The sequence below is a fragment of the Aspergillus tanneri genome (assembly GCF_003426965.1).
Source record: "Aspergillus tanneri strain NIH1004 chromosome Unknown AapTan_6_pilon_pilon_pilon, whole genome shotgun sequence".
NCBI classification, from domain to species: Eukaryota; Fungi; Ascomycota; class Eurotiomycetes; order Eurotiales; family Aspergillaceae; genus Aspergillus; species Aspergillus tanneri.
In genome coordinates, this window is record NW_022984633.1 from 4,005,607 (window position 1) to 4,029,839 (window position 24,233).

General features: G+C 46.6%; 7 protein-coding genes and 1 non-coding gene across 8 annotated transcripts; 2 read left to right on the forward strand and 6 right to left on the reverse strand.

Moving 5' to 3' along the window:
- Positions 1-439: 439 nt before the first annotated feature.
- On the reverse strand, positions 440-1,243 carry ATNIH1004_009321 (uncharacterized protein; the record flags this gene model as incomplete). The annotated part of the gene is made up of 2 exons (XM_033573915.1): positions 440-1,052; positions 1,110-1,243. 2 exons carry the CDS (start codon positions 1,241-1,243, stop codon positions 440-442), a joined length of 747 nt encoding a protein of 248 aa, XP_033424467.1.
- Positions 1,244-3,294: 2,051 nt separating this feature from the next.
- ATNIH1004_009322 (uncharacterized protein) lies at positions 3,295-3,758 on the forward strand (the record flags this gene model as incomplete). The annotated part of the gene is made up of 2 exons (XM_033573916.1): positions 3,295-3,447; positions 3,528-3,758. The coding sequence occupies 2 exons, from the start codon at positions 3,295-3,297 to the stop codon at positions 3,756-3,758; spliced, it is 384 nt and encodes a 127-aa protein (XP_033424468.1).
- A 1,016-nt stretch (positions 3,759-4,774) lies between these two features.
- ATNIH1004_009323 lies at positions 4,775-4,887 on the reverse strand. The gene has a single exon. It is a non-coding gene; the product is annotated as a tRNA-Leu (tRNA).
- Positions 4,888-9,101: 4,214 nt separating this feature from the next.
- Positions 9,102-10,559, forward strand: ATNIH1004_009324 (uncharacterized protein; the record flags this gene model as incomplete). Its single annotated transcript, XM_033573917.1, has 1 exon — positions 9,102-10,559. The coding sequence occupies one exon, from the start codon at positions 9,102-9,104 to the stop codon at positions 10,557-10,559; it is 1,458 nt and encodes a 485-aa protein (XP_033424469.1).
- Positions 10,560-10,868: 309 nt separating this feature from the next.
- ATNIH1004_009325 (homeobox domain-containing protein) lies at positions 10,869-12,614 on the reverse strand (the record flags this gene model as incomplete). Its single annotated transcript, XM_033573918.1, has 2 exons — positions 10,869-11,596; positions 11,987-12,614. The coding sequence occupies 2 exons, from the start codon at positions 12,612-12,614 to the stop codon at positions 10,869-10,871; spliced, it is 1,356 nt and encodes a 451-aa protein (XP_033424470.1).
- A 5,104-nt stretch (positions 12,615-17,718) lies between these two features.
- Positions 17,719-19,518, reverse strand: GAS1_3 (glycoside hydrolase family 72 protein; the record flags this gene model as incomplete). The annotated part of the gene is made up of 5 exons (XM_033573919.1): positions 17,719-18,425; positions 18,475-19,236; positions 19,284-19,309; positions 19,357-19,394; positions 19,441-19,518. The coding sequence occupies 5 exons, from the start codon at positions 19,516-19,518 to the stop codon at positions 17,719-17,721; spliced, it is 1,611 nt and encodes a 536-aa protein (XP_033424471.1).
- Positions 19,519-20,318: 800 nt separating this feature from the next.
- Positions 20,319-20,728, reverse strand: ATNIH1004_009327 (DUF2406 domain-containing protein; the record flags this gene model as incomplete). The annotated part of the gene is made up of 3 exons (XM_033573920.1): positions 20,319-20,431; positions 20,487-20,561; positions 20,608-20,728. 3 exons carry the CDS (start codon positions 20,726-20,728, stop codon positions 20,319-20,321), a joined length of 309 nt encoding a protein of 102 aa, XP_033424472.1.
- A 917-nt stretch (positions 20,729-21,645) lies between these two features.
- On the reverse strand, positions 21,646-23,127 carry ATNIH1004_009328 (Zn(II)2Cys6 transcription factor; the record flags this gene model as incomplete). The annotated part of the gene is made up of 2 exons (XM_033573921.1): positions 21,646-22,989; positions 23,071-23,127. 2 exons carry the CDS (start codon positions 23,125-23,127, stop codon positions 21,646-21,648), a joined length of 1,401 nt encoding a protein of 466 aa, XP_033424473.1.
- Between the last annotated feature and the right edge of the window lie 1,106 nt (positions 23,128-24,233).

Genomic DNA, 24,233 nt, shown 5'->3' on the forward strand with positions numbered 1-24,233 from the left:
CGATGACAGTCGTCGACTACGGATGTTCAGAAAGATCAAACTCGTATGCCCTTTCCAAACCCCTTATTCCTTGGCGGAGCTAATTATGAGGAAAAGATTTTATTCCTTACTGAGCTGCTCAATTCGACTAAGAATATTCAGTCCGCGACAATAATATTAAATGACATCCCTTCAAATGAGATTGTTCCTTATAATCCACCATCAAAGCTAATATGCTTCACTCTGAGCAAACGGAAAGGTGGATATTATACGGCTGATGTTTTCCCAAGGCTACTAGTTGAGGTTTTCCCAAGATAATTGGGTGGATGTTGGATTCTCCATGACAAGTCTCCCTTGGCTTCGTGATCATGTGCCCAAAAATGCGACCCGGTCATACCTCGCTGCTGCTGCTCGAGATGATTTATGCAATATCTTATCATGTCGGGCCATACTGATGTAGTCACATAAGGGTAAGTTTTGCAGACTGTAACAACCAAAGTGATACACTAATTTTGAATGTATAACTAGCCCGCTCAAGTAAGATATCAGTGTCTTTCTCAGCAGCCGTCCAAGTCTGCTCTATAATTTCTTGCCGTTTAGTCCCTCTCACGCGAAACAGTGCCTTAAATGGAATTGGTCGTACACCAATCTCCTGAGTCAGACTCCAAGAATCGACCTCCAATTTTTGACCATTCTCATACGTATGGCTGATATTATACGCCCACAGAAGATGCGCAATTGCTATTGACACGGAGTTCTGATCCACATAAAACCTAGTACAGGCACATCGACCAAGTCCAAATGCATTCACCGGAAGATGCGGGCGCTGGATCCATCTATCTGGATCAAAGTCGTACTGATGCTCGAAAGTGGCCCGTCTGTATCCAGAGAGAAGTGGTTCACTACCACAGACCTCCGGGTCTTGGGTGTCGCCAGCGCAGAACTTCGCTAAAAGTGCCCGAATATATGGGAGACTAGGAAGATCCTCAAAAGCTGGCATCCGCATCCCGACTACAGAATCCAGCTCCTGATGAGCCCACCACACGACAACGGGATGCAGGCCATAACGAAGACTTCAAGTACGATAGCAGTGCTATCAGTTCGGCTTCGTAGAGCGTCCGATATTGTACATCAGCTCGCTCTCACTAAGTCCCATTTTCTCGTTCAGTTTCTTAGTAGCCTTATCCAATTTTACGACGCTGAGACCGAAGCGAGTTTCATGTTTCGGCTGAAAATCTCGGTTTGCCTCATGTAACTCGGCCATTCGCTTTCTCCATGGTGCAAGCAGTTGGGTAGATACTTCAAGATAGGGAAGACTTCTTCGCTTAGGTTAATGCCCTGTAGTGTTCCATTCATGGCATTCTCTAGCTCTCGGACTTCAGGCCCATTGCCTCTCGGCATGGGTTTGCCATATGCAAGTGTGTATATCTGACTTGAACCATGTCGCTGAAAAGGGCCCATAAAGTATTTTGTAGTGAGCAGTTCATAAATCATCTGCTTACTTTCGATGTCCTGCACCATTTGCTACAGTTGTCTCGCCTGAGCCGTAAGCAGTGAAGTATGCAAGCGGTGATGAATCTTCCATTTTTCTTTATATGGTAAGAATATTGGAAGAAAACCTTTGCTGATTCGATCTGCTAGGAATCTTGGTCGTGAGCTGTAATTGCTAGTCCTGGGTGACTTCGTAGGAGCCTAGAAAGATGATTTTTAAATCTCAAATTTGACGCATATAATTGCGCCGTAGAGGTTGTCCCTAATTTTTGATGAGTATGTGCTCTTTTTGGAACTGATGTAAGTTGCCAACAACTTGTAGATCTGGTGGTCCGGGGGTGATTGTTCGCAAGAGGGTCGATGTAGTAATACCAGATAGAAGATTGCGAAGATGATGGCGAACCCCAAGGCTACGATCATATTGAAATATAGTTGATTCGAAAGTGCTTTGTAGAGTTCTACTAGAAAGTTTGCTGATGCTATTGGAGGTGCTCATTAATTCAGTTCCCTGGCAGAGAATGAAGAACAGCGACAGTCTAAAAGATAGCCAGAAGGCCAGAAGCGCGAGACTAAATCAATTTCAGTGCGTTCAAAAGCGTCCCGGGAGCTGTCCGCTTGCGCATCTGGTTGTTCTCGCAGCCAGCCACCTGGAGGTGTGATGGGGTGTATTCGTGGAGTTCTTATATCCACATCCCTGCAGACACCTTCTATCTGGCAGATGCAATAAGCCAAGTAGATCTCACGAACTTTCGAGGCAGGCATAGAAAAATCACTTAAACCAATTATGTCTACCCATATCCTTCAGCTGCATACTGGGTATATCTCTACTAGGTCCCGACAGCATGTGGTACAGAGTACAGAAAACTAACAGGGCGAATGTCTCAGTTCAGGCCCTCAAATTATCTAGTGGCGATCTTTATATCTTTAGATATTTACAGAGTTTTAGCGGTGATACTGTATAAATACTGCAACCACTTACTAGTGGACATTCTACAGTATAGTGTGTCTTCCAATATATTTTGATGTCACAGGAAAGTAGCAGTAGACTTACTTCTACAATAATTTCAATATTTGAAAGCCTTATAAAGGGTTTAAACATCTACACTATGTTTTATTTTTCTAGGTCTTTACCAGATCCCTAAGAAGTATAAGACTACGATACACCCCCGGTTTATCTTCTCTACAAAGCACTCGCTTGCAGGGTAATATCGCCTGGGTGCGGACTTGGCCTGAAACGTCTGCAAATGAAGAATGATAACAAAGCACCACCCTTGGACATTGGTACCATGTCAATGCTTCGAGATTCGAACTTGAACCAACTTCTAGATTCAATCTACTAACTGATATGGTACCTCGCTTCAGCAGAGATTCAAGCCTGGGGATAGTTCTCTGAGTGGAACACTGCCACTTTTCTACGACAGAATAAACCTTCTCTCTGAAAATTACGATCCTCGAGATTATTTTACCTGTGATAACATATCTCCGACGTCGTCTATCAATAAAGCGGATTTGACAGGAGCAAAAGCCTGGCAATCAATAGAGAAAATGCTTTCAGCTCAGAAGGACATTACAGAGCGATATCAGAAATGGATTGGACATGGCCTCTTTACAGCGGGAAAACTCTAAACATTGGTCTAGGAGATCACATTGTCCAACCTTGATATCCAGGATGGTCCAACTATCTGTTCGGGAGACAGCATTGAATCTATCCCTCCGATCAAAGTTCCGATCGTCGACAAAATCCAAATCGTGACAGCGACACAGATAGTTAAAACAGTCTCTTTCCGACATCCGAGAAAGTCAAACTCTGCGCAGATGCCAAATATGTCCATTTTAATGGGCTACGGTGGTAGTCTTCAGGATGAAGGCATATTGCGTGCGATTTCAGACGCCGGAAATGATGTTTTGATTGGTGACTATTGTGAAGCAGCCGCGGAGGAGACTCTCCGCTTGTTGCAGAAACAAGGAGCATCCGCTGTTGCTTTTTGAAGGTTTGCAATCTAGTAGGGATCATTAGTGATTGGCAACTAGATATTCTCGTGGCTGCTCACATCCAGTTTCGGGTCTTGGGATACTGCCGTAACCGCGCCGTGCCGAAGTTACCGGGAGGACTATATGGCAGGCATCGGATGACACAATTGACTACACATCGACATATCGATATTGCTAATGCAGTTGGAGTGGTGGCGGTGTCTCTAGCAACGCGGCTACAGCTAACCAAGGCAGAATATATGAAGTTTTCCTATGGAACTACGTTGATCAATGATCTGGCCGATTCTTCGAAGTGATACGATGCGTAAAAAAAGAGAGAACCCAGTCCTGAGACGTGTTAGAGAATCTACCCATCAATTTCTTAACAGGCAAATTCTGAATGTACTCTTTGTGTGAGGGAGCTTCTTGAATCAAAGCAGTTCCTTACAATAGTAACATAGCTTTCTGCAACTGAGCCTTTTTTTACTTCCCACCGCAAATTATAAGAATACCCCATAGTGTCTGCAAAAATACCGAAGACCCCCAGCGCAAATATTACAGACTTGATGAGCAGTATGATCTCCTGCTCAATGCTTACGGCCGCATGGATCGCTAGGCCCTAATCAACCACACTGGGGAATGGAGTGCATGGAGCTGAATATTCTGTATAGAATTTATCGTCAGTTGCCACAGACTCGTTCTTCTCGGGTAGTTGATATGGTGAGAATGTCCACCCCTCGGTTTTTCGGAAATCGTAGATGTGGAGTGCATTTATTATTCTTGAGCAGGAGACGTTGGCGAAGTGGAGTACTGCCCTTGACGAGATCAGAGCAGTTGTTTACAAGTTCTTGACAAGAGGCTTAGTCGCTCTACGTATGTATTTGTTTGGAAGGCAACTCGCCTGTCGGAACTTTTGTTGTACTAAGTTTCTGCTAATTATTATATCTATTTCTTATAGAGCCTTTTTCAATTATATCCCATCTCCTTCCTATTGATATTAGATTTTTATGCCTCTCGTTATTTTACTGTGGCTCCTGTAGAACTGCTCTACTTAATTAATTTATAGAAAGCCTCTCGCAGACGTCGAGGCCCTGGCTGTTGTGATACATCATATCATCCTCGGCAGGTCGTAAATTACATACAGGACGGCGGATGATCTTGTCGATCTCCAGCTGTAGTGGATCCAACCCTTTGTAGCCATCGGTGTAACAGATCGATCAATGGTAATTAATTTCAGTCACGCAATGGGTGGGGAAAGAAAGGCGTCGTTTGTTTTTGTACAATCGTTGGCTTCATTTGAGTGGAATGAGTAAGCAGCAAAAAAAAGTGTTGCTGACAAGGACGGGATTCGAACCCGCGTTCCTTACGGATCAGGGACCTAAAGTGCCATCGTTTAGTCGATAGCCTGCTTAAATCTGACGCCTTAAACCACTCGGCCACCTTGCCATATACGTACTTCGATTCTTTTTCTATAGCTTTTATTTCTCCTCATGAATAGGCGGATGGATCCAAGGAACTGTTAAACTAGTTATAGGGTTTCAAAGGTTTGCTTGCCCGCCTTCCTAGATAAGAAGGCAGCCTAAAATTTTGCTGGTTTAAGAAAATCAAAATACATAACCTTTCGATACCGTCTTGGGTGTTACCGGGGTCGCTTCTTGGGGCTCGAGCGGGATTTGGTGAAGTCAGAAAACAAGTTGTCCGGTAAGCATTGCAATAGAGCAACGCTATATATTTTAGATACCGTTTTCGATAATCTGTGATACCTTGCAAAGGTAATCTTTCTTGTTCGAATACGGATCATCCTGATGCTTACCCCGGAAAATAGCGTTTTTCTATCTTGCTACACCACAGGTATGTGGTGTATATAATCTTTGATAATAATTCGAGGATTCCTAGAGCAGGGATACGAGGCGGTGTTCGCGGAAACAAAGGAGTTTTATATTTTAGAGACGTTCAGGACAGGAGACAAACTTATAGAATCCAGATAGTTATGCATTGACGAAAGAATAGTGCTATAATTTACTAAATATAACTTTCGTTACTCCTTACTCTGGATATTGTATTTTATCTTGCACGTTTCTTAAAAGGTAACTCACTATATAAGGTTATTTCCCAGAGAAGAGAGGGAGGCAACAGTTAAGGGAAAGATACCTCTGTCTATTAAAAACATCGTTCTTTCTTATGGACTCATGGACACGTCATCTTCAACGGGGTTGTCACGAGAAAGCTCTCCCCGGACATACTTATCCTCTTCAGCCGACTTAATCAAAATTCCTCCTTCACAATAGGCTCGCTGTATACCAAGACCAAACCCCGTGGTCGTATCTCATCACTAACCCGCTCCGTCCGTTTCCACGGATATCCAATCTTTTCGTTTGCATATCAAAACGCCGGTCTAAATTCAACCTCAGTCCCTTTCAGAGGCTTCTGTCTCTCAGTAGCTGCAGCGCAGGGCAGCCATAGCCAAGCTTCTTCCTTTCGCGCGAACGCGTCCCAGCGCGGCACGAATTCCGAATCTGTGGAAAAGTCCCATACAAATCCTTCAGGCTAGGACACAGTAGCATCTTCGAGTCGGGCAGCTGCAGAGTCCAGCGCATTATTTATCTGCCACCGTGACAATGTTAGGATCTTCAGGGCTGGAAAATCCGCTACATTGAACAGTACACCTCAGCCGTACGCGTGCAGTTTGCCGATAACAAGGACCACCAGAGTCTGCCGATGAACCGACAGCCATGATTGAAACATAAACAGGTCGAGGAACGAACCCATTCCGTACTGACTATCATTGATGAACGTAAATTAGACGGGCATCCGTGGCCATTCAATCAGCTGTCTGATCGTCTCGGGAGGTTCCTTCGCGGTAAGAGTGATGCTGAAAGGAGGATATTTTTTACGTTCTAACGCCATGAGAATAGGTCTTTGAGGCGAGGGATGTCTTCTGCATGCCTGGCTATTCTCTCGAAGCAAGGAGTCTTGGCCGGGAGCATTATGTACTTGGTTTAGCTTCGGATGCGGTGCAGGCAGTTTGTGGAAAGCAAATCCAAACCGGAAACGAAGGGCGTGGTAAAGAAATGGAAGGACGATGAGCTGAAAGCGATGGCAACTAGAGGCTAGATTTTGTGTTCTTTTCGCACTATACTTTTCATATACGCGAGTGTATAGAGGCGTATCATCTCATGGCGCTAGCCAGAATTACAGCTTTGATCTCGCCAGTCAAGTGGAAGATTGGAATAGAGTTGATTCCGTCTGAAGTCGTTTCGGGTTTGATGCGAAGATAGATATGGTGGAGGGCTGAACTGTGAAGTCTAGCGCGTCATTTGCTCGTTGGAGTTAATTAGTATAGATCACATATTGTATTTTGTTGTTCCATGTACTCTTCCATACTATTGTTGATATTCTAAGACCCCCGCTGTATTCAAAGATAGATCTATTCTAACGGTGTTCACAGACCCCAAAATTGTGCGATTGTGTTTCTTAGGTGAACATATTGCAAAACTCCTCAGTTCATTATCAATGACGAAACCAAGGAAGTAGTTTAGAGCATAGACGGAGACAATTTTGGCCGGAATCCACGAAGGATCAGATGTAGTGCAAAAGTCATCGCATAGTGGAGTTCTTTGCCTTCTTTCCAGCTTGCTGTCTTGCCCTCGACATGTATATTAGTCTATATAACCTATGCCATTGGCTGCAGCTCTTATACTAGCAAGATCGTATTACCATATAGGCTCGGGCTTCGATGGGTCCCCGATCGCACAATGTGGCGGTGGCGAACGGTGGGGCCTGTCTCTGGCTAGCTGAAATTCATGTGATTCTGGATATTGGTATTCACCACCATGTACGCCAGCACTAAATAAAGGGTTGTGGAATGTTAATGTGGGTAACAATGTCGGCAGCTTCATTGCCTCCGGTATGTATAAATGCCTATTCCCAAGCGGGCAATTTCCTATTTTGGATAACTAGCCTTACGTCACTCATCTAATCTTCCCCTCTAGCTCTTCTAGTTCTGTGTGATCTGATCAATAAAGACCAAATTGCTTATTGTGATTTCAGGTCGAGTACTAGACCCTACATAATCGATCTAGATTCCAACTAGAAAATGTAACTCTGTTTCTGAATGGGAATTGTCTCCCATGTCCACGAATTTCGAATCCCGCAGCTCTGTCCTCATTTCAGTCTCGCCGGTGTAATAAAAGATCTAATCTCATGGTGGAATGGAAGGCCAAAACCATGGCCCAGTGCCCCTCAGTCAGTAAAACCGTGGCGCGTAAATCCAATGAGATCATCTTCATAGCACCTTGTGACAGGGCTCCCTGCGACAAGACTAGCATATAGCCTCGCCAAAAGAATTGTGCACAACGTAGAGGAAAAGGGCCAGTTATAATGGCAACAAATCCTCAGCCTAATGATCGGTGTCGACGTTGCATTTTAGCAATCCACATCAGGAGAAAATGGGATTGTTTGCGTCACACGACGACTCGGATAGTGTGGTGATGACATGCCCTGAGGCTGTTAAATCCACTTAAAATACAAGGTGATGTGATCCATTTATGCGGTGACAGTGCGGGGCTCTGTCTAGTACATTTATAAAGGTGGAGCTATAGTTGATATCATGGCGAGATTTGTTGGGACGGGCGCAGGGGAGGACCCTGGTTGGACTCGCCACTAGATCTAATATAGATTATATTCAGGATCTTAGTCAAGATAAAGGCCAGAATAGCATGGTGGGGCGATCTTTGCTTTTTTGTTGACGATTTCAGCTGCTAAGCGCACGGTGATGCGTTCGTCTTCTCGGCGAAACCGTGGATCACAACTATGACATTTCTCCCTGCTATGGATTATATAGAATTGGCAATGCCACAAACTCATGTGTAAACTCGTGATGTATGGTTTTTTCCTTGGGCTTGTCCCACAGTTATACAAAGAGGATGATAGCCAAGTCCAGATATCAAAACCATCTCCCGTGCCAGTGGGCCTGGCCTGGGGTTTGCCGGATCGGTAGTGGTATGATTTGAAACCCAGCCATGAAGGCAATGAGCGTCCACGAACGGCGCTACCTTTGTCACTAAGACACAGCTGAATACTGTATCTAATGACTATCAGGACCCGTAGCTTGAGGTTATGGAACATCCATCTTGACAAGTCCCGAGGCTCAGCTGTCACTATCCAATCTAGTTCAGCTGATTATCCTGCATGCACCTTCCCGATTGGGACTAGATTTGGCGCCGTAATGCCATTCTTCCACCGAGAAAAAGACAATCATATTGTCCAGTGTCTCTTTGAATGACGCCAATCACACTCCCTATCGACGTTGGCACTACCTGCGGCACCGCCCGATTCGGAATAGCATTGCAGGGATGGCATGGAACTTGTTATGCAGCCTCTCCAGATCACTGTGCTATCATTGCCTCTGAGGGGCAATGGTGACCTCGTGGTGGCTATGGACGGAAGCGGGGCTTCAGCTGGAAAATGTTTAAAGGGTGCTCTTATCCATGATGGCGGAGTTATACAGCAGTTGAGCGGGAAAACTTTCCGCAAATTCTGTCTATTTATATGCCAGTATGATCGCCCGTTTTCAGCCGAAATCTGAATCTTATCACTTCGATATAGTCATGTCTTCCATTAGACAAGAAAAGCAGATCTCTCCTTCTGAAAAGAACACTATGGCTGGGATTCTGGACAGTTATCCCGAATATCAAACCACAGCCGTGCTCGACAAGCTGCGGAAGACCGAGTACAGCTACCTTGACGAGCAAGACCATCTTTATCTGGACTACACTGGCGCTGGTCTCGCGGCAAAGGTGCAATACCGTCATCACCAGGCTCGTCTGACAAATCAACTCTTCAGCAACCCACACTCTCTCAATCCCACCAGCGAAGCGTCGACTATACTGGTGGAAAAGGCACGAGCTCGGGTCTTGGATTATTTTAACGCTTCACCGGAGGAGTACACTGTTATTTTCACACAGAATGCAACTGGCGCTGCACGCTTGGTAGGCGAGGCATACCCCTTCAAGAGGAACCAAAAGTTCCTCCTCACCTTTGACAATCACAACTCAATCAATGGAATCCGCGAGTTCGCCTCTCGAGGACACGCACGCACGGTTTATATACCGGGACAGGCATCGGATCTGCGCGTCGATCCGGCGGTACTAGTATCTGCGCTGACTAGTCGGTGGGACTGGAGACGGGCAACTGCGTTGCCGTGCCGTTGCAAGCGAGGCCTTTTCGCGTATCCTGCGCAGAGCAATTTTAGCGGAGTCCGTCACCCGTTAGAGTGGATCAGTCTCGCGCAGAAGTGTGGCTATGACGTTCTCCTGGATGCGGCTGCTTACCTCCCCACAAAGAAGCTGGATCTCTCAGACAAGAATCTGAAACCAGAGTTCCTAATCGTGAGCTGGTACAAGTTGTTCGGATACCCAACAGGCGTCGGGTGTCTCATTGCTCGTCGTGATGCTATTGCAAGATTGTCTCGACCATGGTTCTCCGGAGGTACTGTTCAAGCCGTGACCGTAGGCATACGCAAGCACTTCATGGCAGAGGATGGCACCGCTTTCGAGGATGGAACACCGAATTTCCTATCAATTCCGGACGTGCATTTCGGAATCGATTGGCTGTCCCACATAGACATGTCGGTGATTGACACCAGAGTACGGTGCCTTACTGGCTGGTTCTTGGACCGAATGAAACGCCTTCGGCATTCAGACGGCGCCCCTATGATCCATATTTATGGTCCACGGGACACCAAATCGCGTGGAGGAACAGTGGCATTTAATTTCCTCGATGCCAAAGGCAAGGTCGTGGACGAGCGGTTGGTAGCGTCCGAATCTGCCGCTGTGGGAATATCGTTGCGCACTGGCTGCTTTTGCAATCCAGGAGGCGGTGAAAACGCGTTTGGGCTCGACACGCAAAGTCTTCGTCCGCTATGGCGCTTTTCCAAATCGATATCCGTCGACGACTATATTAGGATAGTCGGACTGCCGTCTGCCGGAGCTATTCGCGTCTCCTTTGGACTGGCATCGACGGCGGCAGATGTTGATCGTTTTATAGATTTTGCTGAAAAGACATATGGAGACCGGGTGACGCCAACAGAGGGTTTCCCACCTCGAGAGCATTGCTAGGGTATGGTTATATTCAAGCATTGGGTGATGATATCGAGGCGCTTGTAGTGTACTTATGTGTATAAACGACTGAATTTGAAAAATGGGCAATCCTAAACTTCATCTCCTGAAACTTAATAACTGCGTTCCTATCCAAGATGTTATTTTCAAAACATACCGGAATCGCGAAATACATTCTGCTAAAACAGCGTTATATCTCGAAGGCAATCTTCTTCCGCCCGATTTTCTGATCGCGATTTGACTAGACACATGACCATGACACGTACAAAGGCTATTATCATTAGTAGGTGCTTAGAAAATAGCCTCATATCAAGGTCCAATGGCAGTCGGTGAAGCATCAGTGTATTCTCTAAGACCGGCAATCCGAGAATCATTCTTCAAAACATTCAGCCAGATCGAGTTGTCCGCAGATGTTTGATTCCAGTCGTCCTCACTTCCGTATACAAGCCTCCGGGCTTCATTTTGGATCATATTATCGGAGGGGAAGGTGCCATTCATGCTCTGGCGGATTATGTACTCGAGGAGATGATCGTAGAGAAGCTTGAAAGCTTCAGGGTGATTGTTTGCCCAGGAATTTTGCCCTGAGGCGAGATCCCAGTCCTCCGGAAGAAAGGCAGGTCTCCAAGGATCAAGGGTAGAAGATTCCTGGCCAATGAGGTACGGAGGCATAGCATTCTTAACAAATTCCTGCACATGTTGTTCAAATCCCCAATCACCGTGCCACTGCAACATATTAAAGCCTGCTTTGAAATGTTCCGATAGGTGATCATTACGTTCTTTCCACGTTGAAAACACAGAGTCGCAGAATCCACATCTTGACCTGATTTCTTGGATGGATACCAGCCAGCTTTCCATGTGCGGTTGAAATTCTGCACTATGGGAGAGCTTCAAATGCTGAACCAGGTTATCTTTCCGGTTGAACATTCTGTCCTGAGGCAGCTTGCCCTGGCATTTGCTATAATCGTGAGACTCGATATGATCGACATCTGGGTCGGATGCGCCGCAGAAAGCGCAAATAGTGGCTCCATCTATTGTCACTGTAGCACCGCAAGGCGCACATATCCATTTGTCCAAATTCAGATGGACTGACTTCTCGTGTCTCTGCCAATCATACTTTGTTGCAAAGGTATGCGTACAAAAAGTACATCGGAATAATCGCTGTTTATTTCCTTTATTCTTCTCTTCGAGTGTACTTTTTTTAATACCACTTCTTTTTGAGAAACGATTCCGACTTTTGCTTTTTGATCTAGTCGGCTGTTGTGCACCAATGGATAGATGGTCCGCAAATAGACCGGATAGGGAGAGCTCAGAGGTTGAAGAATAGTTAGAATCCAAGCTGTGTACAGATGCAGGCTGCGTTATACTCAAGTCGCTGTAGCTTGAAACACTGCTTGATTTTCTGCCTGTATAGCCGTTGGATGACACACTTTCAGGAAGGCTTGGTCCCATGTTATAGTCGCCAGGCCGGTCCACCAATGCTTGATAAACATCGGATAGCAGTGCAGGCTCATCTTCAGGTGGTGAATTCTGCCAGCGCTGTAAAGGTGTCCAAGACAGACAACCCGAGTTTGGTTGTGTCGCCGAGGATGCTTCCGTTGGCTGCGGAGTCAGATTTGAAGGATGGGGCAATTTCTTCCGTTTCCTGGAATTCGCTAGCCAATAGCGAATCTGGGTTTTCGTGAGACCAGTTTCTTGTAATAAATACTGGGTATCGCCTTCAGTCAGGTAGGGATGGTGGGCATTTTCAGCGAGCCAGTTTCGCAAAATTCGAACAGCAGGTTTCGGTAGCCTTGTGCTGCTTTTTCTATCACAATCTGAGACCAGGACGATCTGTTCACCAGGAAAAACACTAGAAAAAGTGATTTCCTTATTGGGGGATTTGGTTTGTGGTTCAGGAATACCTTTTGGTTCCTTTGATCCAGAATCTGTCAGGTCAGGCCTCGTTTGAAATTCGTAGTAACCACATTGAGCATCGTTGGTGGGCAACAATTCCAGATTTTTGGTCTTATAACCAGCACAGCTGCTTGAATCTGATGATAGATTGATCAGTCGCATGCTTAACAACCATTATTGTGTATGAGATGTGCTAGATGTGTACATGCAGAACGCGTCTTACTATTATTGACACCTGGAACGGCAACAAAATGGGCTTCTGAGCCAAGTGATGCTTCGTCAAAATTGAAGAATTCCATCTACTGATGTAATAGCATTGAGAATTCTTTTTGGCAGCAATACAATCGGGTCAATTGTGATGAAGAAGACAAAGAACTTGAGTCAAGACAATACTACAGTGAACAATTCACTGACTAATTGAGGGGCACGTGGACAGATACGAGCGGGAAAATGAAAGTCCGGGATCATGAGATTCTTAATTTGTCAGCAGAGAAAATTAGTTAGCTAACTACATTAGGAAATAGCCAATGTAACTTATGTAGGTGTTATACTGGAAGACGCGCGCTTCGCAGGCTGTGGCCCTGAAACGAAGAAAAGGGTGGGAATGAGACGAGCTCTTAGAGGTATATGAGATGTCTGGGATAGGGTAGACCGTCAGGCTAAGAAAGAGTGGATGCGTGTAATAGCTAGAACGACAACAATTTATTGAAGTAGTCTATTTGGTGTTTTTGGGAAAGTACATCAATATAGGATATTTTCCGTGTTCTCTGGGAGCATTGTTCGGGTGTAGGGGAGCTAATTTATAATATTAATGCGATATTATTAGCTGTATCTACCCAGGTTATTTGTGTGTGCCTTTAGAGTGTTCATGGGAGCGTGTTACGCTCTGCTTAGGGCCTGGACTTCCAGTAGCCCAAAAAGACCACTATGTTTGAACCCTGGGTCCAAACATTCCTAAGCGCCTCATATGGTATTGCACTGGTTAGGTGACACCATACCTAACAGAGTGCTCGGTGGCAGTATGTGTTCCGGACTGGTTAGGGGGAATTAAGTCAGCCAATTGTAGGCGGGCTAATTTAATGGAGTGCCGGGGTAAGCTTGTTAACTTTAACAGTTATGTCGTTTTCGTTTACCAGTTACTAAAACAAGGCTCGGCGTAAAAATTGCGTTGGTGTTGGTAAAAATATATATTTATATATATATATATTTTACTACTACTGCTATTTGCTGATATTCTCTGATAATATTAAAGATGCACCCAGTAATAAATAACTGGGTGTTTAATAACTATTAGTGGTGGAAAACTAGTATAATATTAGCCGTTCTTGAAGTAGGCAGTGATAGGGAATGTATAATAGGTTCGAGTCGAGCTATTATAAACTGTGGATTTAAGATTATCGATAACGTAAAAGTGTAGAGCCACTGTTTTGCTGCCATTTATATTTAGTGATAAATCCGAGAATTGTTACTGTTGGTTGTGCCGCCTCAGGTTGGTGTATAAAGCATAATTTTATGTTTCCATGATTTCCCGGATAGCTAAACAGGGTGAGTGCGGAGATTATTGGAATTAGCGATAAACTTACTGATTAACAGTGTGGACATGGAGGAGGATATAAAAAATTTGGCCATATGCGGCATATGTGAGGAAAGATCCGCAGGCATAGATAAAAGCTTTATGTTGGTAGAGGCCCTCTTCCAGGACGCATTGGGTCTGGTTCCACATGATCAATAAAATCTCGAATGTGGAGGATGGCCAGACAGGTTTTAAATATATCATAAGCTATGTTTGTCAGCGTTGAATCTGTCTAGGTGTTTGGCAGTAGGTAAGCTATACTGTCCATTGGCCCACGCGATTCTCGTAGCTATGACTGATTCTAGCATCTAACGGAGCCTGTTAAGAAGCGCTACGGGATTCTAGGACTTCGGGAGCTGATAGTCTCGGGGGGGTGTCTTGCGTAGTGTGACCGTCGTAGAGGTCTGGAAGTGACGTGGATTGTGACATGCCTCCTCGCAGGCGTTGAAAAGGTCCGTCACGAGAGCGAGGAACGCCGGGATGTCGACCTGGATCCGCACACCTTGTTGGGGATCGCATCTGGTCCAGGCAGCTTGTCCGGGTGCGCTCGGTGGAGCGCCTTGCACACCTTGAATAACTACCCATATTAAACATGTATTGGTTTTAGCAAATATATTTAATGGCTTTAGCTGAGCCGAGGGCTATGGATTAGCATAGGACTACCTTGCAGAGCTGAGGTGGTGCTATTAAATAGAGTTTTAGCAAGCTTTTACCTACCTGAAAACGCTTTGGACTCTGTGTTTGCAAAAGCAAATTACCAAGTATACCTATAATATCCGACTATTTGGGCAGAGCAGCATGAATGTGGGGGTCTCAAAATCAGTACTTTTCCTCAGCTGCCTCAGCTGCCTCAACTACACTAAATCTTAGTCTAATTTTGGATGTAACACTCTCAGCTTTTGGTGCCTGAACAACCAGCCACCATCACCAACTGCATCCATAAACACGAACGGAGCTGTCATTTATTACTGCGTATTGTCAATTTTCCGAATCCTCGACAGCAATACAATTATTTGTAAGTGGCTGCACTTTGATTTCCGGCAATTGAAAATGTGCAAGCTGGCCTTAAATTATAAAAGACTCTGTTTGCAGATCCCAACTATCCAGTTAGCAAAACTTCTCGTCCAATCCATTCAGCATGTATTTCTACGGTAGTGAAGAAAATACATGTGCCAGTCAGTCACATTGCTAGCTTCAAATACCAGCAGCTATGCCTCGTTTGCGCCGGTCCCTTAACCGGCTCAGTTGCATACACTACCAAGTCAAGAATGCCGAGAGAGGGCTCGACAAGGATATGCAAAAGTGTTAGGAGCGCTCAGATTAGCCAGATCTTTAACTAGCTAAGATGCTTAGTCAGATGCGAAGTGTTTAACTTATATTGGCACCCCCGGGCCTGAACTCTTGAAGGCAGCGATTAGTTCTGCAATATACGTGGCCCTATCTTCCCTCCCATATAGATACTCCCTTTGGCACGTCAGCTCGTTACTGAACCCACACATAACAAAAAGGATGCGAAGGCACTTGAGACCATCGTGGGGGATGTCTATGGGCTCCAGCTAAAGAGCCCTGATGATCCGGACAAATATAAGATGGAGAGTGTTTGCTAAAGCGAGGGATATAGACGAGTCTAAACTATCAAGTTGTGTGAGAGAGTGTCAGCTGTAGATATATGTGTGGAGTAGTAGAATATTTACCAATGGCCAATCTATAGCTCCCGTTTATTCACTTCGATTGGTCCAGTTGACCTAGTTACAGGGGTCCAAACTTAGTACTAAGCAGGGATTTGCCCAGCAACCAGTTGGAATCCATAAGGTGAGCTCCAGTTCTGTTTTCTCTCTGTTGTCTTCTCTTGTAACGACCGAAGACAGTAACCTCAGTAAGGAGCCATGGCAAGCGATACGACCACATCTGGCGCCTGCAGTCACTGCCGTAATCTAACAACTAAAAGGTGTACCGAATGCTTGGGAGCCCCTGTTTACAACGAGGAGATCCCGAGGCCACGTCCTACTGCGATTCAGCGTGCCGGAGAGCTGACTCGAAGCAACATATGCCCAACTGTAAGACACTTTAGGACCGCAAAAGCCTTCGTCGAGCTGCTTCACTCCAACAAACAAGCTATCGAGTAAAACAGCATGCCGCCACTGTACGATTCAAGCTGATGCGCCTTGATGAGTCGCAGGTATATGTCGAATCCGATATGGCCGCTGGGTTGCACTCTTGGCACAATTTTCGATTCTACCAGACGTTAACTGATATCTCTTTGGAGCGGTCTTGGTATATTCGGGTTGTGTCAATTCTTCTGTGTATCTCCACAGCTTGACAAAAGAGCTTCTAGCCGGTTAGTTTCAGATATTAATCAATCCAACAGGTGTTTGCTAAAATCGAAGAGATTAATGTCAGCGTCGCCAACCCAAAGCTCCGCATAATCCAAATCCCTACGGACAGACAAATAACCGTCCAGAAGAAGTCGCGCATAATTTCTACAGAGGTTACCTTGAAGTAAGGGGAAATATGGACGCTGGCTCCGACAGAGGCACAATATGGGTTTACAAGCCCGTTACATCCGTTGCCATCCTTTGAGAAACGACACTCATTCATGATCAAGGAAGAATATGAGCCGGGTTGCATTCGCGATTTTTGTCAAGGGCACGCAGTGTACCCCTCCCTACCCGTGATTACCTGAGATCGAAACGGAGGAACTGATGGCAAGGATCGATATTTTTATCCTTGCTTTAGCTCGGAAGCACGGTGGTGCTTTGAGCAGTGTTTTGAAAGGATCTGACCCGGCGTTCAAAGAAAGAAAAGGACATTTTCTCAGTGACTTCCAGAACTGTATGAAGGAGAGCGTGACTGAAATTTCGACCCCAAGGAAATCGTCAGACGGAACTGAGAGGCCAGGGGCAGATGAAACAATACCTTAACGACCCCCCAGAACTACAGCGCATCGCCGATGTCTTTGAGGACTTTTTGCATCTACGACAGAGGCTCCCTGAGAACTGGTAGTTCGTGATCTTGTGCGAAGAGTGGATGGTAATTATGCAATGCGGATTTCGGTCACGAGGCTTTTCTACTGGTTTTCTCGAGTGTGATGGTTCGGGTGGGATTTCCTCCCGCTTATTGAGGTTTTTGAATACAGCAATCCTCCTAAATCCTTTGTGCAACTATTCCGTTGCAATCATTTTTTCCCATGTGCATAGAGACACCATCAAATGTGACAATGCGAAGGATGGTCAATGTGGATATAAACTGGTGTTCCTTAGAACATCCAATGCTCAACTTGAATCTGTTGCAGTCCAGCGATAAAACATTTTCTATGTATGCGCTTTCTAATAAGGCGACAATCTATGGTTCCGAACGCCTTGTAAGTCAGCAAAAGTTATAAAAAGGAAAAGTTTAGCGTCTTTCCGTATAAAACTATAACCTGCTGTATGTGGTTGAGACGTTGAAGATGCAGGTAGATTGGTTATGACCTATATTTGACACATTGATAGTATATGGGATTTGAGAATTGATCAACGGGACTATAGTTATTCTACCATTGGCAGTGAATGGACCCTCCGATTTCCATAGTTGGATACCCAGCCATCTTAATAGCTGACCTGACATGTACGTAGACAAAACTTAGGTAGAAAGAGACGTACTGTATAAGTAAATCCCAACCAATGAATGACCAGTAAGAATCAGCACAACCATTTACAGTAACAACATAGTTACTCCCGTAAAACCTGCTATAAAAACATACAGTCCCAACTGGAAAGATCCCACAGCCACAAAAGTACCAGCCATAACAGGTGCTGCGCCTGTAGAACTTGAACTCGAAGCGCCGGCAGATGATTTTGAGGCTATAGTGCCAGTCGGCGGCGAGGTCACCGTTCCGGTGCCGGCGGAGCCTGCTTGGCTCATGAGACTCTTGCAACTGTCGGTCTCCTTGGCGGCAGACGTGATGGTGGCCGAGCCACCAAAGCTGCAGGCCGAGGATGCTGAGCTCTGCTCCACGTAGTATTTGTTCAAGGCAAAGTTCAGCTGTTGCTTCGAGTTACACATACCGTAGGCGCCGTATTTTCCCGTCGTGGCATTGGCAGCGAGACCGTCGCAGTTGGTGTAGCCGCATACTACACTGAACAGGTCAGAGTATTTGGAACTGGAGACGGAGCCCTTAACGACACAACCGGTAGATTCCTCCATGCAGCTACATAGTTCTTCGTTCGGGGTAGGAGGCAAGGGGGTCTGAGTAGCCCTCCAATCCGAGTTTACTGCAGGGCAGCTCTGCAGAGCGGAGTTGGTCGGTGTGTACGATTCCTTGTTCGTACCGGAAGGGGTTGCGCTGGCGATGTGCTTGGAATAGGAGGTAAAATCTTTCATCTTGCTAACACTGGTGCTATCAACGACTGACACAAGGCCTAATATCTTTCATGAGCAAGATTCAGCATATCAGGAAGCGGTACTCACCGTAGTCATTTGCTTCCTGGAAATACATGTAGACAATTCCTCCTGACCATACATCATTCATCTTGTCACCAAATAAGGTATCGATTTCTGTAAACATGCGTGGTCGGATAGTGTTACAGCCGTACTCTGCAAAGAACACCGGCACCGAATAATTCCGAAACTCATCGGTGCGCTCCTTGTACCCCGACTCCTTGTAGTTAGAATCACCGCACCAAGAATAGATGTTGTAACCCCAAAAGTCAATACTTTCCGCTGGGCTCTCACAGTTGAAATAGTTAGCCATGTGGACACGGATAGTGGAGTCGTCATTAGTGGCATATCCAACACCCATGGGTCGGTATTTCTTTTGCTTAATATAAGCCTTCATATCACGGACAGCAGCCTTGACAAAAGCACTGGCGTCCGTGGTATTCACGTCGTTAGAGACCTCGTTCCCTGCAAAGAATCCCAGTGTGTTGCTGTATTTAGCCATCGCGTCAATCACGCTAGTGTATCTGCTGTAGAGCGAGATCTCCCAGCGAGGATCGTTGCGATTGATAGACTGTGTGGGGCTCGACAGATCGGAAATAACGTATATGCCCGCATCAGCAAGAAGCTGCATGCATTCCTCGTGGTCCTTGGTTGGATCGATCGCATACACTCGGATGGTGTTGGTGTTCAGTTCTTGCATGATGGGGACATCACGCTTGCAGGCAGTGACATCCGCTAGGGGATCTCTGTAGGTGCTGCTGCCATCGGTGGTTCCATTGCCGGAGTAGTCCTCTGGCTGGGTTAGGCATGAGATAATTCGTAACGGGAAGAAAGCATACGTTGGTAGGCAATGCCACGGATGTAACTAGGATGGTCAGCATGCGCAGTATGACTGAGATAACAATAACCTACAATTGTGTGTTATTGCTGGAATAGAAGAATTTCGATCCCTATGTGTGTTAGATGGATGCTTCCCAAATACACGTGCCCGCCTACCTTGATAACGATAGGATCAATATCCGCTAGGGAAGTACCCAAGAGGGTGGCAGCCCCAACAGCTAGAGAAAGTTTCATGGCAGATAGTCGACTATGTGCACAGGGGATAAAGACGTAGAATAAACGAAAGTAGACTGAAATGAAAGACGAATAAGGAAGAATATAGAGGGACAAAGAATGACTGAAAAAGGAAGGCTCAATCGACACACGTTAGGCAACAGGGTACTGCAGCACATATAACACCTGCAAAATTATAATCGTCACGACCATTGACCAACCCGTCGTCAATAGTCACAGTCTAATTATACTTTAGTGGACCGTTGAGCAAGCGACTTCCTGGCTCCCCTGTAGGATCGAACACGTCACATGTCTTCAAATTGGACTAACAGACTGCATTTTGGGTCAATATTATAAACGAGCTAGCAGCTATAGTCGAGACGGATCTGAGGAAGAGCCAGTGTGCATCAACGAGCGGATCCATGTCTGGAATAGCATGCAGACGTGGTTTCGTCGGTTTATGGGTGTGGGACGGCCCTATCAGGCCTTCTACTAGTCTGTTGATGCCTATGAATAATGCCGCATATCCGAGAAAAAATAGCTTTCCCTCAACTTTAGCGTCGGTGGGGACCTGTTAAATTGTTAATAATACTCTGGTAACCAGTATTAAGACCAATAAGACCGGACTGGCATCCACTCTCTCATGTTTAGGCTATAACCAAGCTTTCCATGAACTGACTCCATGATCCAGATCTTGACCCTCATCTAAAAAACAGACTTATTAAAACAAATTACATTGCCAATAGTTCCCAGTAATTTACATACACGCTGAATGAAATAATTCTAACGTCACATTGTACCAAGTCAAACAAACTACTTGTTTATGGCATGGCATTTTCCCTACGTCGTCGATCAATGGCAGCCTCAAACGATCGGATCGTGTCTAAAGGGCGCTCGAGTCGATTCCGAGTTGGATTTGACTTGTCAGGGTCAGCTGTACCGGCGTCAATAAACAGATTCGTACGAAGGATGGGAGATAGGTAGCATACTGATCACTTTACCCTCGGCATCGCGGTGCTGAATCGATCGCAAGGAAAACATCTCCGATCCCCCGACATTGGCCACTGCGACCGTTAGATAAATAGACTCCACGGATGTCGCCTCACCCACTTGGTTGCGCCTCATTCAAAGCCTGGTTCGGATCGGCCTTGCTGGAAAGAGAGGTCTTTTTGTATACTTCATGGGATCCGATGGATCCGGTATGATCACTGGAGGCACGAGAGGAACCCATGGCGACGGTATTTGGTATTCAAGTATTGGTAGGTCTGAGATGTGGGGATCGACTGAGTGAAGTGTATAAACAATCAAACGAACAATACGACTAGGAAGAAAGTCAGACATAGACTGTACCCCGGGCCTACTATAAATGCCCCGCCCAGCAACCCGGGCCTCTGATGTTTTTTTAGAAGCGGCATCATGCCAGCCCAACCAATGGCGATCAAGACATGCGTTTTTTCTGTCTGACGCGGCCGCTGCGGGACGTGTGACGTTGAAGGCCCCATCAGCGGCCCAGATGCGTCCTGTGAGTGGTGATCGAGTCGCCAAGCTTCGACTAATGCAGCACACTCAAGGCTTAGCCTCGGCTATCGACCAATACAAATCAATCAAAAATTATGGGCCACGCAAGCACGGGTGAGACTGAGTCGACCTGCTGCATGGCGTACGGAAAGTTTAGGCATCCATGATTCGGATTGGCTGTCTTGATAGCTGTTCCTGGCACCGATTGTTCTGGATCCGGATGGTTCGGATTTATGTCAGGGGCTAGCCGTGTGATGGATGGGAAGAATGTGGCCGGATTGGACCGTGCGTGATGCCTCTGGATGCTTTGAAATCCCTTGCTTCAAGATTCGGGGCTGACGGGTTGGCCGCGAAGGGGAAATCTATTAATAACCAACCACACAATATGGCTATACGTATTCTGCCCATGGAATTCGGTCTTCTGGTCGCCGTTGACCCTGGAATGTTAACGAAATCTTTCCCACGATTATTTCATTAGAATGTTATTTGCGGACTAAACACTACCCGCACTTGTACAAGTGCAATTTCCCTCAATCTCCCTGGAGAGCAAACTGACACTTCCGCCCACGTTCGTCTTTCTGCCTACCATGGCGGATTGTATCATCCGCCGATCGCTGGCCCCATATCGTGTCATGACTTAATTGCAAGAGTTCCCATCGACATGGCTAGGTGATCCAGCCAATCTTCCCCTTTTGTCTGCTCTTCGTGGTCCATATTATCCTCCGCCCTCGAAGTCTGCTGCACCAGTTCATGGACCGACTGCACCGGCTCCAGACTCCACGGAGCATTTGTCTCTTCCGCGCCGGTTAAACTACACGACTGGATCTTACGAGCCTCCAGAAGAACCAGCAACTGATCCTGTAGCGCCACAGCCGAGCGTATAGCCTGCAGAGACGACTTGGTAATCATGTGCACGAAATCCACGGGAATCGGCCCGGTGATACTTCCACGTCTCTGCCCGCATTTCTCCCGATCCATCTTGGCGGGTATCGAGCTCAGCCGCAGCTGAAGATCGCGCAGGATGGCGACGCTGTGACGAATCTCCTCCACCAATATCTCCCCGACTGATTCCGGCATCCGGCACGTGATCTGGTCGGACGTTCGCTTCAGAAAGCCAGGACACAAAGCCATCTCATTGAAAGTATGCTCGATGATGGCGCCCAGTTTACTTCCCTTCCCTTCGCGCTCTTCCACCGCCAACATCTCGCGGTTCATCTCCTGCCACTCCGGCTCGGCGAGAAAGCAGGCCTCCTGGCGTTGAAAAGCCTCGGCGACAAGAAACGACCGATACGTTAGGTGCATAGTGCGTCCGAACCCGCTTTGATGCGCCTGGGGCCCACGCAGACAGAACAGGGCTCCGATTCCGTGGGAGTGGATCAACCAGGAGTTCGGCCCCACGCCGTCGAACATCTCGTACACTCCTAGCATCATGGCGGTGGCCAGGACCGTGTCGGATTTGACCATCGACGGGATGCGGAGTAAATTCAGCAGACATCGCAGACCGCGACTGTATAAATGACGACTGGTGATAAGTAGGTTTTTATCCTGGTGTCGCTTCGCTAGAAACCACGTGCTGAGGCAGCGGATACACCACGTGACCGTGACGTTCTGGGCGGCCGGGTGAGTCAAGACAAAGTCCTTCCAGTTGGGGTCGACTCGTTGGCCGAATGTGGCGAATGTACCTGGGAAGGTGGCGTGGACTACGTGCTGGAATATTTGTTTGGATTGGGCATTTAATGCGGTCGCTGCTAGGTTTGGCGCCACGGATTCGTCCATGCTGGTGAGAGGGAGGTGTTTTCGGGAGCCGGTTCCAACGATGACATAACTGATGCACTGGGAATTGGATGAAGATGTCGCATCGTGGAATGAGCTCGCATCTGTGGTTTTGTGATAGAATTTCAACCGTCGTGCATATCCGGGGCATTTGAGTCGTCGGGTGCGACAGCGATTGCATTCCGGCCGTGCTTGGTCACACTAGATTAAGACGGGTCTATTAGGGTGATTGTCCATTCTATTTATTTTGACGTCGGATCGTGAAAAGGTCAGAATGCGCACCTTGACTCGCCGCTCGAGACATGTTCGGCAGCCTGTGTTGCGTGGCACGCCGACCATCAAGTTGTGGCTGCAGGCAGAGCAGGTGAGAAGAAAGAATTGCGGAGTAAGACAGGGGTTGAATCCCTGTCTGAGCGAGCGATGAGGGGCCACCCGTTGTAAAAACTAAGATAAGAGTAAGGAGAGATGGCGGGAATACGAGTCTCCGCGGTTTCTGCGATGTGTCTGTGGCCCAAATCAACCTAGGCGCCAAGACCCCGCTCGTACCTAGAATAAGATGGGTGAACAATTTGGATCCGCGCTCCTGGCTCTATATTGTTATAGCTATAGCATTCTAACTGTTACGGAAACACTATAATCCGCCCGACTTGGCGGTGCGGAGTATCTGACGATCGATTCAGCCCCTGAATCCTTTAGATAGTAGAGCACCTAGATAGGAATGCAAGAGACTCAGTTGGTTGAGATACTGCGATTCCTGGTGTTTCCACTGAATGACATCTACTTCCTAATTAGGCTAGTTGGCCTGTAGTTGATAGAATAGCTCCCTACGCCCCATTTCCCCTGAGTTCCACAACACTAACCATCCACCGTTCCCAATCGTCCCTTCTCTATCCAATTAGAACACATTTACTGAAACATCGACCTTACAATGCCTCTCTCGGGGTCAAAGCCAGGTCAAACTTCTGGAGCGTCGCAGTAAAATGATCTTCGTATCCGGACACAAACCAGTCTATCACGGCAACTTCTGTGCCGTCTGGAAGCCGAAAGGAGAACGAACAGGCGAGACATGAAACAAGCATGAGCATTTCCATCATCACCAAATCCTTCCTTCACCATATGTGGCTGTGAAGACCATCAAGATATGGGACTTCCCCTCCACCTTCTTAAGGCCTAGGTCCTCAGCAGGCGGTATGAGCTGGTTAATTTCCTTCCGTAGCAGCTCCTGCTTCTCTGGATGCTTTGCCAGCAGGTAGAAGACGGCGCATAGCGTTTAGAGGCGGTATCACTTCCGACTACTATTACAAGCTTCGAGTCATAGATTAGATCGCTGTCGCTGATAGTTTTATGGCAAGGATAGCCACTGGGTGAAGGCGGCAGATACGGGAACAAATCCACTCGACATTTACTTCATTTATGGGGGGATATCTGTTACTCTGGGGTCTTAA